Raw genomic sequence first — 15067 nt, 5'->3', positions numbered from 1 at the left:
AAGTTAGTAGTAAATTAATTTAGATGTAATGCCTGATCCCGAAGTTTTACTGCATGAACAGCATTAATGTAAAAAGCGATAAGCGTCTTTCCCTTTCATCATTTTGCAGGGGGTATCAAGGAGAAAAAGTTTCGCAAAGGGTTTGAAAGTGAAACTATGTCTAAAGTTTGTTGCAAATCAGTAAGTGTTCCCAATCTCTTACTGGATGAATATAGCCTGGGTATCCGCGCGCCGTGAGTTATTCTACCTCCAGACATACGATTTCGAACTGTAATACTAACACAAAATTTATCGCTTAGTGAACAGAGCATGACAGCATTGTAAAATCTTAAATTCGGCTAATAATTATGTGAAATACTGAAAATCAAATTTTTGTTGCCCCTGAAAGCCGATAGATACGCAACATGCGAATGGAACCGTACACTATAAAAGACGAACCTTGATTAAACGTTTATATATTAGCCGTTTTATATAGATTAAAACCAAATGAACTCGCAGTTGCGAATAAGGACTACCATCAGCTGTAGAATGGAATGACGACAATTAAAATACGTGCACAAATTTTCATTGTCGTCATTCCACTCTGCAGCTGATGGTTGTCATTCGCAACTGCGAATTCATTTGATTTTTTCGTAACGGCTGTGGTCACTGCAGACATGTCCAAAGGAACTTTGCATTGTAATCAGAATAACACAGGCACTGCAATATTGTGATATTTATACGAACCAATAATCAAGTCAAAGCATAAAATAGCCATGAACAATATGCTCACCAAGACAAGCATACATTTCGCATTTTGTTCTATTTCACAGAAAAAAAAGCCGCTGCCTCTCACTTTTATAGTACCGGTAATTTATTCCACCGACTTCCTTCGGAGCGCTGTTATTTACATCTCTTTGAAATTATACGGTCACAACATCTCAAACTGTTAATGCAGAAACGGGAATTAATGAAAATGCATTTGTTAACTGTTGGTTGACGATTGGACGAGTTCGCTAAGACGACCGATGGCACAAATTTAAGGACTCCACCGTTCTGCAGAATCTATTGCCTGGTGTAGAAGCGGTTTTGCACCTACACGCCCTTTCAATGTTGACATATCCTCCCACAGCCTCATTGAGTTACAAGCTTCCTCTCTGACGCTCACGAACTAACTGACGCGCGCGCCTCCACTGTGGCGGCGGAGAAATTGGACGCACAGAAGCGCGTCTGCGCCTGCGCGTACGAGGTCATTGCATGAGGTGGGGCGGTGGATGGGAGAAAGAGAGGGGGCACCCAGCAAGTAATTATTCAGCACGGCGCTGTAGAAGAGGTGGGGTCGATGGTCTGTGCCGCGAGAGGGGCTACAGTCAAGATGCCCGTGACTACTCGAGCCCTGTCAGTGGGCTGTTGGAAATGACGTAAAAAATGTTCGACGGTAAACGATCTCGACCTTGTGCCTCGTTTCCAAGATATATCTTCAGTATTACGGCAGCCTCAGTGTTGAACATGTTTCTCAACGTCCTCAGGAGATCGCGCCGGCGTCTACCGAAGGCAGAAGGTAAGCACAAACTGAATTTTTACTGTTCTTCGCGCCAAGTGTCTTTTCGTTTCACGTTTTTGATTAAGAGGTACTACGTGCGTCTCCATATCTGCTAAAGCAGCAAAGCGGCTTTTTACGTACGCAAGCGTATATAGGTCGTAGTCTGTAACAGTGGAAAATGCTTTGACAGCGCTGACTCCTGCCCGTCCGTTTTTCGTGTGTGTCATCTTTGGGCTTAATACTGCTGTAGGACCTGTACAGTGTCGCCGTAGTATACAGTTCATGGTGGTGTAGCGTCCCACGAATCCCACTGTTAGTGTTGTACTAATTATTAATTTACAGTTGGGGATCGGCATATCTGAAATGATAGAATGCAGTAGTGTGTGAAACGTATTGACAACGCAATTATTCAAGATGCGTCCTAATTATTAATTTACAGTTGGGGATCGGCTTATATGAAATGATACAATGCAGTAGTGTGTGAAACGTATTGACAACGTAATTATTCAAGATGCGTGCTCTTTTTGCACTATCTTCATCGTGTGCAAAATATCAACACAGCAAACAATTGTGAAGTGCATGGCAGAGGAAACACAGCATTGCACAATTTATAAGTATTTCCTCACGTTCCATAAAGGTTGAAGGACGGGAAGAATGATTGTTTAAAAGCGTCTGTGCTCTCTGTAATTAGTATACCCCTGACTTCGCTACCCCCACGGGAGCGATACTTGGAGGGTTTTAGTATATTACTGGATTCATCACTTAACGCAGGTTCCTGAAATTTTGTAGTCAGATTTCAAAGGGTACTTTGCGCATGTCTTCAGATTTTTCAGTATCTCCGTGACTCATTTCCAGAGGTCGTACAAACCTGTGACCGTTCGTGCTGCCCTTCTTCTTACACATTCAATATCTCCAGTTAGTCCTACGTGGTACGAGCGCCACACATTGGAGCGATATTCTAGGTTTGCTAATAACAGTTATTTTGTAAGCAATTTCCTTTGCAGACTGATTAAATTTTCCCTACGAATGGTTCTGAGTACCTTTGATGGAACGTCCTTCATCGAGCACTTTACTGTAATGTGTAGGATAAAATAAAAGCTACGGTATTTATTGCTATGAACTCGAGTAAAGAAATATATGAGCTTAGTCGTACGGTACATTTACTGTAACTTATTTGAAGTTGCGTCCGAAGTTTAAGACGTACATGTTCTTCGCCCTGCAAAGGTATAACAAGTCTGGAATAATGCAACCTAGCCTCTACATTCCATCTATATGTAGGTTGTCCATTGTTTTCGTAGCCTGAATTACACCATGAATACTTCAAAGCATGGCTGTGACGAGTCTGCATACCTGTTGGCGAGTTTACAAGCCAGGTACAGCTCCCAGCTGCAAATTATGGTTAGCACTTCCTCTTATTCGTCGTTAAATTTGGCCATTAATCATTTCAGACGAATAGTTGCATAATTACTTTTGAATACATCGTGGGAGCAGACAGCGATCAATGTTATTACTAATAGTTACTATTAAAATCAGTCTTGATCGCAAATTTATTTATTCTGGTAACCGGTTTCGACCACGCCTGTGGTCACCTTCAGATCAAAATGCTGCATGAGCAGGAGCCTCCTTCTGGTGGTAAATCCTGCTCATAGAGCATTTTGGTCTGAAGATGACCACAGGTGTAATCGAAACCGGTTACCAGGATATATAAATTTGTGATCAAGACTGATTTTAATAGTAAATGTTTGAATGGTTGCATGGTTAATTCAAGAGGACTACGATGATTTCATGCCCTCCTAATCGTCTCTCTGAACTAATACTCCATTTCTGATTACATCCATGTTGACGAGATGCTCATTCCTTCCTTCCTTCCGTAGGTCTTGCACGTCTTGCATTTTGGTTTTTTGGTTCCAAGAACTATGTCTTTAACGTGAATGTGTAAGGAGAAATTGCTAATGTGAATGTCTGGAAAAGTATGGGAATAAATACAGAATATCTCCGAATATTGTCACATCGACCTACTTAGTGTGACATCTCACGGCTACATCTTCTGAAAAAGGTGTACCGTGTATTTAAACAGATGCTGTTGCTGCCGAAGCATTTACGCTTGTGGTATTTGCAGTCTATGCGAAACTGACTTCGTCAGAGTTCTGATGACGCTGGGCCATAATTGTTTATCTGTGCGTCGATGACAAGTTAACAGCGTCTGCCCGTGAATGAAACTTTACATTACCGTTATTGTACCGCATCCTTGTTGGGCAGTCCTCCCGGATTCTATTTCTGTGCATCTTCATTGCGTCGTCTGACAAATAATGCTATGGCGCAAAGAACAGGAATTCCGAGTTTTACATCCGATCAACATCGAGATCAGAAGAGGAGAAGCACTAGGATGAAGAGAGAAATCGCTCTTGACCCTGCTGTAGGAACCAATCCTGTATCTGAAACTTCCTGGCAGATTAAAACTGTGTACCGGACCGAGACTCCAACTCGGGACCTTTGCCTTTCGCGGGCAAGTGCTCTACCAACTGAGCTACCCAAGTACGACTCACGCCTCGTCCTCACAGCTTTACTTCTGCCAGTATCTCGTCTCTAGTTCTGCAACGTTCGCAGGAGAGCTTCTGTAAAATTTGGAAGGTAGAAGACGAGATACTGGCAGAAGTAAAGCTGTGAGGACGGAGCGTGAGCCGTGCTTGGGTAACTCAGTTGGTAGAGCACTTGCCCGCAAAAGGTCCCGAGTTCGAGTCTCGGTCCGGCACACAGTATTAATCTGCCAGGAAGTTTCATATCAGCGAACACTCCGCTGCAGAGTGAAAATCTCATTCTGGATCAACCATGTATTTCCCTAAAGTGATTTACGAACAGTACCAAAATGATCACATAACTAATGAGGAGGTATTGAATAGAATTGGGGAGAAGAGGAGTTTGTGGCACAACTTGACTAGAAGAAGGGACTGGTTGGTAGGAGATGTTCTGAGGCATCAAGGGATCACCAATTTAGTATTGGAGGGCAGCGTGGAGGGTAAAAATCGTAGAGGGAGACCAAGAGATGAATACACCAAGCAGATTCAGAAGGATGTATGTTGCAGTAAGTACTGGAGATGAAGAAGCTTGCACAAGACAGGGTAGCATGGAGAACTGCATCAAACCAGTCTCAGGACTGAAGACCACAACAACAAGAACAACAACCAAAATGAGAATTTAAATATGAATCTAATGCCATAACTATTACGCACTCTCTCTCTCTTTGATGGCTCAGAGGAAGTGAAACAAAATGACAAAGGTCTTAATTCTTTAGGCATACGAGCCAACATTCAAACGTGGAAAATGTCTTTAAATGAGAATATGCTAGGTTAGACTTGACTCTGACTGTTATGAATATCAAAAGTACGGGTATCCTTCTAAAAGTAAATAACGTTTGGATCTGACGAGCAGCTCAGCTCATCCCCCTAACCTCCCCTCTCTCCCCCCCCCCCCCCACTCCCTTCTGCGCCGTGTCGTAGATGTGACGTCAAACAGCGTGCAGGGACGGCTGTTTGAGTTTATATGTGCGATTCTAAAATGTGTGACAAAATTAACGATACCACCAAGTGTGAGATTCGTAGTATAATACGGCTTCTGAATGCAGAAAAAGGTTCGACTTTTGAGAGATGAACACAATAAACAACGAATGGGAACTGTATTGATTTTTTCTCGATCAGTAGGACAAAGATGGAGAGCAGATTTTAAACCACATTGTTACTGGTGACGTGATCTGGGTGTCGTGCAAAAGTCCAGAGACAGTCAGTGAAATGGCATGATAACGACCTCAATAAAACCAAAAAGCAAAACAAATTCTGGGCACCATGAAAGTTACAGCCAAACTGTTTTGGAATCGAAAGGGCGCCCTGTCCATCGACTTTATGTCTAGAGGGGGGATAGCGACCTACTGTCACACCCATCACCGACTACGACGCGCCGTTCAAAACCAATGACGTGGATTGTTGTCAGACGGCAGTTTGTTTCATCACTATAACGCTCACTCGCATTCTCTCTGTTGACCATGGGGTTCCTGCGACAGTTTAAGTGGGAAGCTTTTGTACATGCGCCGTACTGCCGTTTCTACAAACTGAAGGATTTTTTTGGTCAGAAAGCACTATAGAATTGACAATGAACGGAAAGAGGTCGTTAGTGACTGGTTCAACAACTTGGCGGCAACTGAGTTTGCAGAAGGCGTAGGAAACCCTGTGGAGCGCAACGATAAATGTTTAAATTTGAGCAGCGACTGAAATATGTTGTAAATTAAGTTTCATTTAATTATCTTGAATAAAAATTTCTGGAGAAACAAGCCTTCTTTATTTTTAGAATGACCCTGGTACAAATTGCTGTAAACAGTCACATTTATAATTTAATACTTTCCACTACTCATTTCAGAGCACCATACAGCCACCAAGAGGTGGATTTTATATCGATGAGGCTTGTGTATGTTGTATGTACAACTTTTTGAATAACCTGTAGCTTTGTGTTTCGCTGGTCACAGGCTCTCTTATGAAGTTCCACAAGGCTCAGTGTTATGTCCACTGCCGTTTCTCATGTGTGTAAACGACATTCGCCTAATTTACAACAAGCAGAAGTAGTTATTTTTGCGGATCAATCTAAACATATAAACAGCAGCAGAAGAAATGGTGTGTAAACTTCTTAAAAGGTATTAGTCATTGTTTTCTGCTAATGGTCCCACTCTCAATTTCGAAACATAGTCAGTTCTGCACCTGTAGATATGCAGTATCAATGATAAATGTAACATGGCGAGAAATAATAATCTTTCGGTGTCTGTATTCATGAGAATTTAAACTGGGTGAAACATTTTAAAACTCCTAAAATAACTTCCTTCTACCACATTTGTACTTCGGGTTATTGCAAATCTTGAGGAGACGTCAATCAGTGAACTGTATTTTGCATATTTTCATTCAATTATGTCATTGGGATAATGCTCTGGGTTAACTCATCATTAAGAAAGAAAGTCTTCACTGCTTAAAAACCTGCTATAAGAATAACATGTGGTGTCACCCACGATTATCATGTAGACGACTGTTCAAGGAAGTAGGAATTTTGCCTCTGCTTCACTCTGTATTTATTGCCTCATAAAGAACCCATTACAGTTGAAATGGAACAAAATGTACAAAATTTTAATACCAGAAGAATAAATGGCATTCATTATTCCACTTTAAGGTTGCTTTAGCACAAAAAGGGGCGCACACTGCTGCCACTAAAATGTTTGGTCACTTACCTAAACGCGTAGTGAGATGTGTTACATAATAACAATGACTTGTTACAGCCGTATGTGACACCAGTTGAAGAAAGTGACTTTTAGAGGTTTGAAGCAACGCTCATTGTACTGGAGTTCTCTTTTTATGTCTCCGCTACAGCACTACGGAAGCTGTCTCCCTGTTTCTCTAGAATGCTAGGCGTTTGTTTGTAAGGCATTTGGTGCTACTCTCGATGCGTTATACTGACTGAAAAAGATAGCTTTAATTTGCTTTGTCATTAACAAACAAGACAGTATTTGTTAGCAGTTACTTATTTACAGCTTCAAGTAGTGCAGCCCACTTCCATACAGCTAAAGCAAGAAGCCATCACCTGAAATGTCGCTGATTCTGTCCCTGATGCGATCGTTGATGTGGATTCTGAGTTATTTTCCTGTCTTCTAAATGTGAAGTTCCGATTATGAGTTGTCTTCCGGTGATGACTAAAGTAATGTCAACCTTGTCAGCGTAGATATCTGGTGGTGTATCGATACACTGGGGTAAAGATAGGAAAATCCGCTACCCGTGAAGCAAAAAGCTGAAAGGATCATGTGAAGTTTCTGGCACGTTAGTCATTACTGCAGGAGGATGAAATAATGATTTAAATAATGAAAATTGCAACAATTGCATATTTTTTGCTGCTTAGTACGACGCATTTCGAGAATTTATTCTCATTTTCAAGTGCATTTTCGCATTTGTTTACACGAAAATGGTTGGCTCTGTTTGCATGTGTTCCTTTGTGCCTCTCTTGCGTCCTTTCGCAGTTAGAAGGTATTGTGCCTCCTCCATATCACACACATACAAATCATCACTATAATGATTTGGGTGTGTGTGATATTCTGTATAATGGAGGAGGCAGAATACCAGGAACTTCTAAAAGAGGGACAGAAAAGCACACATGCAAACCGCACATGCGCACTACAAAAATGAGAATAAATTCACGAAACGCGTTGTGCTAAGCAGCAAAAAATAAGTAACTGGTGCAGTTTTCATTATGTAAATAATGAATGACACCTCTGCAGGCCTTCCCAAAACATCTAATGTGATGAACGAAATTAAGGGTGAAATAAGTCGATAAAACGCAAACAAATTTCACCCATTTTCGTGTTTTGTATTATAAATCATCGGAGTGAAATAAGACTCGAAATGGATACACATTAACATTTTCCGATAAGTCACATCACTATTGCTAAGGAATGCCCGTAGACTTATAGGTGGCAACATGCAATACAGGCCGCAACTCCTTGTTATTATCTTTTCGCGTTACTGAAGGTTAGACCACGCTGTTCGTTTGGAAACAGTGATAAGTTGCACATGTTAAAAAGCACAATAACGAGCGAGTAAGATAGTGTTAGCTAAGAAAATTCCGATATACCTTTTTATCTGTGCCTCAGCTGTGAAACGTTCTGCTTTTTTTGTGTGACCGTAGGAAGTCTCAAGGACATTGTCGCTATCGTTTAACGGTGTCTGTTGTGCAACGTTATTAAAACTTCTGATTGTGCAGACACAAAATTCTACATGGGAAACTGCGGTTCTATGGCATCGCTCTTACATGGATCGAGTCTTACTTTCATAACAGAACCAAGGGATTCACATTGACAGACTGCGTCAGGTTAGGTTAGGTTAGGTTAGGTTAGGTGGAATCAAACTAATCCCAGAAATATTTTATTCGTGGCTGTAATTTGCAGCAACTGAAATATTATTTTTTTCAGGATAAATTTCAGCCACCAGTTTCAAATAATTTTTGTTATGCATTACCTGATCCGACAAATTAATTTTTCATCTTTAGAAGCATACAAAATTAGGGATATTATAAATCCTTAGACCTTGGCAATATATTTATTTGAAGTGTAAAAAGATATTGCAGAAGCTTGCTTAGTTTAGCAGACAGCACTTGCTCAACAAAGAGGGCGAGAATTCATGTAACAGCAAACAGTTTAATTCTTAATCGAACAAGGACAAATAGAAACCGTCCGCTGAGACCAGACGTAGGTGTTAGTAGGCATACGTTGCATGACACATTGTGTGAATTTCCGAAGAATCTATCTGGAAGTTAGAACGGAGGCAACAGATACATGAAGCAACCAAGAAGCCCAATTTGGCATGTTTTGCACTTATAAGTTTCTCTCATTTTGTTGACTTAATAATCGGGGCGCTAATGTATTTTACATTCTTTCGTTCATTATTTTCTTGCGGAAATATCGTCTGGGGTAAAGCACTTAAGGCAAATAAAGGAGGTATTAGTTCAGTAAAAGCAAAGAGGGCATGTTTTGCACTTGGAAACTTCTCTCATTTCTTTGATTTAAGATTCGGGGCGCTAATGAGTTTTACATTCTTTCGTTCATTATTTTCTTGCGGAATTATCGTCTGAGGTAAAACACTTAAAGCAAATAAAGGAGGTATTAGTTCAGGAAAAGCAAGCAGCAAGAACACTGCGTAAAGTAAATAAGCAAACATCTCGTACAGGCCTCTTCAAAGACCTTGGACATTTTTGCTCACTTCCAAGCACGCTTACTCTTTAATAGTATTTATCGCTAGTAACAAACATCTGTTTTAGTTAACTGCGCTTTACAAAATGATGATACAAAAAGTAAGTTTCATGTACACTTTGCCTTATTGTCTGGTGTTCTGAGTAGCATCCTATATTTTTACGCTACGGTCTTCAGACGTATCGAGCTCACACAGGGTTATAAATTGGATACCAGTGTGATCACGTTGATATTAAGCCATTAATACAAGATAAACAGATGCTGTTCGCTGTAACTGAGGAAGCAGCAAATTTTCTCAGAGCAGCAGTTTATTTTGCGTTAAATTTAGCACGAGTAAGCACAAATAGTTTCCGGCAGTTTGTTGATAGTTATTTATCAATGTAGCTTCTAACAGATTATTTTGTTTGCTAAGTGTTATATCTGCCGACGACCTTGCCGCAATGGTAACATCAGTTCTCGTCAGGTCAGCGAAGTTAAGCGCTGTCGGGCTGAGCTAACACGTGGATGGGTAACCATCCGATCTGCCGAGCGCTGTTTGCAAGCGGGGTGCACTCAGCCCTTGTGAAGCAAACTGACAAGGGAACCTCCCCATCGCACCCCCCTCAGATTTAGTTATAAGTTGGCACAGTGGATAGGCCTTGAAAACCTGAACACAGATCAATCGAGAAAACAGGAAGAAGTTGTGTGGAACTATGAAAAAAATAAGCAAAATATACAAACTGAGTAGTCCACGTGCAACATAAGCAACATCAAGGGTAGTGGGAGCACACGAGCGCCGTGGTCCCGTGGTTAGCGTGAGCAGCTGTAGATCGCGAGGTCCTTTGTTCAAGTCTCCCCTCGACTGAAAATTTTACTTTCTTTATTTTCGCAAAGTTATGATCTGTCCTTTCGTTCACTGACGTCTCTGTTCACTGTAATAAGTTTCGTGTCTGTGTTTTGCGACAGCACCGCAAAACCGTGCGATTAGTAGACGAAAGGACGTGCTTCTCCAATGGGAACCAAAAACATTTGATCGCAAGGTTATAGGTCAACCGATTCCTCCACAGAAAAACACGTCTGATATATTCTATAAGACACTCGTGACGGCATGTGCGTCACATGACAGGAATATGTTGTCGACCCACCTAACTTGTACACTTGGCGAATGGGTAAAAAGATTCTTCTATCTTGCCCGATCTATGTTTTCTTGTGGGTGTGATAATCCCATTGTAGAGGCACGTCCTTTCGTCTACTAATCGCACAGTTTTTCGGTGCCGTCGCAAAACACAGACACTAAACTAATTACAGTGAACAGAGACGTCAATGAACGAACGGACAGATCATAACTCTGCGAAAATGAAGAAAGTAAAATTTTCACTCGAGGGAAGACTTGAACCAAGGATCTCGCGTTCGGAAGGTGCTCACGTTAACCACGGGACCACGGCACTCCTGAGATTCGACTGTCCTCGATGTTGCATATCTTGCACATGGACTACTCAGTTTGTATATTTTGCTTATTTTTTTCGTAGTTCCACACAACTTCTTCCTGTTTTCTCGATTGATCTGTGTTCAGGTTTTCAAGGCCTATCCACTGTGCCAACTTATAACTAAATCTGAAGGGGGGTGCGATGGGGAGGTTCCCTTGTGAGGAGCTACTTGATTGAAAAGTAGCGGCTCCGGACTCGTAAACTGACATAAGACCGGAAGAGCGGTGTGCTGACCACATGACCCTCCATATCCGCATCCAGTGACGCCTGTGGGCTCAGGATGGCACGGCGGCCGGTCGGTAGCGTTAAGCCTCCGTGGCCCGTTCTGGCGGAGTTTAGTTTTTTTAAGTGTTTTATCTGAGCTCTTCTACATTTTAATAGAATTTCTAAGTAGGTATAGAACTGCTGTGACTCTGTTTTGTATTCAGTTGTTAATTTGCTACGTTCACGCTCCCGCAGAATTACTGCTTTGTGTTTTGAGTCAATAAACTTGTGTATGAATATACCGAACGTTCCAAGAATTACAAATAACGCTGCCGCCAAACCAGTAACATACTATTTGGTGACAAGGAATTCAAAGAATCGCCAAGACAATCCAGAATGGCAACTGCAGAATTCACGAAGCAGCGCAACGTCACTGGATCAAAAGTCAAGTACACTAGCGTTTCCCCCGTTCGAAAGAACAAAGGCACAATGGAACTCGTTCGGTACTTGTGAATCGCCTAGATCAGTATTCTGCAGACTGATCACGAAGTCTCATTACCCCCTATTGTGTGTCTACATATTCATAGGTGGTCGCATTGTATATGTGGGATCTTGGAAGAGGCCAACTTTGAAGTAGTGTGACTATTCTTTGTTACACTGAAGCGCCAAAGAAACTGGTATAAGCATGTAAACAGACAGACAGTACGGCACTGCGGTCAGCAACGTGTATACAGGGTGTTACAAAAAGGTACGGCCAAACTTCCAGGAAACATTCCTCACACACAAATAAAGAAAAGATGTTATGTGGACATGTGTCCGGAAACGCTTAATTTCCATGTTAGAGCTCATTTGTTTCGTCAGTACGTACTGTACTCCCTCGATTCACCGCCAGTTGGCCCAATTGAAGGAAGGTAATGTTGACTTCGGTGCTTGTGTTGACATGCGACTCATTGCTCTACAGTACTAGCATCAAGCACATCAGTACGTAGCATCAACAGGTTAGTGTTCATCATGAACGTGGTTTTGCAGTCAGTGCAATGTTTACAAATGCGGAGTTGGCAGATGCCCATTTGATGTATGGATTAGCACGGGGTAATAGCCGTGGCGCGGTACGTTTGTATCGAGACAGATTTCCAGGACGAAGGTGTCCCGACAGGAAGACGTTCGAAGCAATTGATCGGCGTCTTAGGGAGCACTGAACATTCCAGCGTATGACTCGCGACTGGGGAAGACCTAGAACGACGAGGACACCTGCAATGGACGAGGCAATTCTTCGTGCAGTTGACGATAATCCTAATGTCAGCGTCGGAGAAGTTGCTGCTGTACAAGGTAACGTTGACCACGTCACTGTATGGAGACTGCTACGGGAGAACCAATTGTTTCCGTACCATGTACAGCGTGTGCAGGCACTACTAGCAGCTGATTGGCCTCCAGGGGTACACTTCTGCGAATGGTTCGTCCAATAATGTGTCAATCCTCATTTCAGTGCAAATGTTCTCTTTACGGATGAGGCTTCATTCCAACGTGATCAAATTGTAAATTTTCACAATCAACATGTGTGGGCTGACGATAATCCGCACGCAATTGTGCAATCACGTCATCAACACACATTTTCCGTGAACGATGGGCAGGAATTCTTGGTCATGTCTTGATTGGGCCCCATGTTCTTCCACCTACGCTCAATGGAGCACGTTATTATGATTTCATATGGGATACTCTACCTGTGCTGCTAGAACATGTGCCTTTACAAGTACGTCACAACATGTGGTTCATGCACGATGGAGCTCCTGCACATTTCAGTCGAAGTGTTCGTACGCTTCTCAACAACAGATTCGGTGACCGATGGATTGGTAGAGGCGGACCAATTCTATGGCCTCCACGCTCTTCTGACCTCAACCCTCTTGACTTTCATTTATGGGGGCATTTGAAAGCTCTTGTCTACGCAACCCCGGTACCAAATGTATGGACTCTTCGTGCTCGTATTGTGGACGGCTGTGATACAATACGCCATTCTCCAGGGCTGCATCAGCGCATCAGGGATTCCATGCGACGGAGGGTGGATGCATCTATCCTCGCTAACGGAGGACATTTTGAACGTTTCCTGTAACAAAGTGTTTGAAGTCGCGGTGGTACGTTCTGTTGCTGTGTGTTTCCATTCCATTATTAATGTGATTTGAAGAGAAGTAATAAAATGAGCTCTAACATGGAAAGTAAGCGTTTCCGGACACATGTCCACATAACATATTTTCTTTCTTTGTGTGTGAGGAACGTTTCCTGAAAGTTTGGCCGTACCTTTTTGTAACACCCTGTATAAGACAACAAGTGTCTGGTACAGTTGTTAGATTGGTTACTGCTACTACAATAGCAGGTTATCAAGATTTAAGTGAGTTTGAACGTGGTGTTATAGTCGGAGCACGAGTGATGGGACACATCATCTCCGAGGTAGCGATAAAGTGGGGATTTTCCCGTACGACCGTTTCACGAGTTTACTGTGAATATCAGGAACCCGGTAAAACATAAAATCTCCGACATCTCTGTGGCCGGAAAAAGATCCTGAAAGAGCGGGACCAATGACGACCGAAGAGAATCGTTCAACGTGATAGAAGTGCAACCCTTCCGAAAATTGCTGCAGATTTCCTTCGTGGGTCATCAACAAGTGTCAGTGTGCGTACCATTCAACGAAACATCATCGATATGGGCTTTCGGAGCCGAAGGTCCACTTGTTTACCCCTGATGACTGCACGACACAAAGCCTTACGCCTCACCTGGGCCCGTCAACACCGACATTAGACTGTTGATGAATGGAAACATGTTGTCTCGTTTCAAATTGTATCGAGGGGATGGACGTGTACAGGTATCGAGACAACCTCATGAACCCATGGACCCTGCATGTCAGCAGGGGACTGTTCAAGCTAGTGGAGGCTCTGTAATGGTGTGAGGTGTGTGCAGTTGGAGTGACGTGGGTCCCCTGATACGTCTACATACGACTTTGACAAGTGGCACTTACGTAAGAGTCCTGTCTGATCACCTGCTTCCATTCATGTCCATTGAGCATTCCGACTGACTTGGGCAGTTCCCGTAGGACAACGCGACACCCCACACGTCCAGAATTGCTACATAGTGGTCCTAGGAATACTCTTCTGAGTTTAAACACTTCCTCTGGCCACCAAACTCCCCAGACGTGAACATTATTGAGCATATCTTGTAAGGTGTCAGGCAAATCCAACACCTTCCATGAAAACCCTGACATGATAAGCAAATCCAGTAGTATGTCACATAGCTCCGAATAAATCGTGACATTAAATTAACCAAAGTAATACGAGTAACGAGTGAGCAAATGGAATACCACAGACTAACACAAGAATGCCTAAATGCGTGTCATACCTTCCCACCGTGAGACAGAAGCAGTTCCGAGGGGAGAAACGAGAACAGAAGCCGAGAGCAGAACCGTGTTAAGCTGGAAGGCCCTGCGATAAGGGACGGACACCCACGTCGCCAGCTAACTGCTAGGACTACACCACCCGCAAGTGTTTCAGCGTGAGACTTTTCCGCGTCTCTGTTACGTTAGGACCACCCCCCAGCCCATGTTAAAAGATAGAGCCCTCCAGAAGAACAGTATAGATCTTACGATAACGCTAAAAGGACCACACCAGCTGCAAGTTTTAGCGTGAGACTTTTTCGCGTCTCTGTTACGTTGCAATCTTTAAAAACATTGCCCCACCACGAAAAGTATAACGTTTCTCATTGGATAGACAGAATTTTTGTAGGCGGAGCTTAAGGTTAACATTGAGACCCTGATTGGTCAGATGAAAACACAGCCAGATAGTTTTTTTTTTTAACCAACTTCGGTAAATTGTAGTAAGGAGAAGTTAGGAGGGAGTTGCTTCCGAGAGGGCGAGCTGGACGGAGCTGCGCCGGTCGCCGCCCCCTGACGAACACCGACAAGGTAATGAACGCACGCGATGCCGCATTTTTGAGCGCATAAGGCTTCACTCAGAACTGCAGAAGTCTCATCTGTTACATCCCCTTTACGTAATACTAGTGTCGATCGTCAATTAAAGCTCATGGTGTTCACATTTACCGCTTGAAGTAAAAATCTGAAACGCGATG

The 15067-nt window shown here is 42.7% G+C and overlaps 1 protein-coding gene across 1 annotated transcript in view; it reads left to right on the top strand.

Annotated features, from left to right (window-relative positions):
* The first annotated feature begins 1302 nt into the window (after positions 1-1302).
* Positions 1303-15067, top strand: part of LOC126161423 (platelet-activating factor acetylhydrolase-like) — an 84812-nt gene continuing 71047 nt past the window's right edge. The window contains exon 1 of the mRNA XM_049917222.1: positions 1303-1540. Coding sequence (XP_049773179.1) covers positions 1408-1540 — 133 coding nt within the window. The 5' untranslated portion in view covers positions 1303-1407. The remainder of the gene's footprint in view (positions 1541-15067) is intronic.

The sequence above is a fragment of the Schistocerca cancellata genome, chromosome 2, assembly GCF_023864275.1.
Source record: "Schistocerca cancellata isolate TAMUIC-IGC-003103 chromosome 2, iqSchCanc2.1, whole genome shotgun sequence".
Lineage (NCBI taxonomy): Eukaryota > Metazoa > Arthropoda > Insecta > Orthoptera > Acrididae > Schistocerca > Schistocerca cancellata.
The sequence above is the reverse complement of the archived record's forward strand: the minus strand, read 5'-3'. Positions and strand labels throughout refer to the sequence as shown.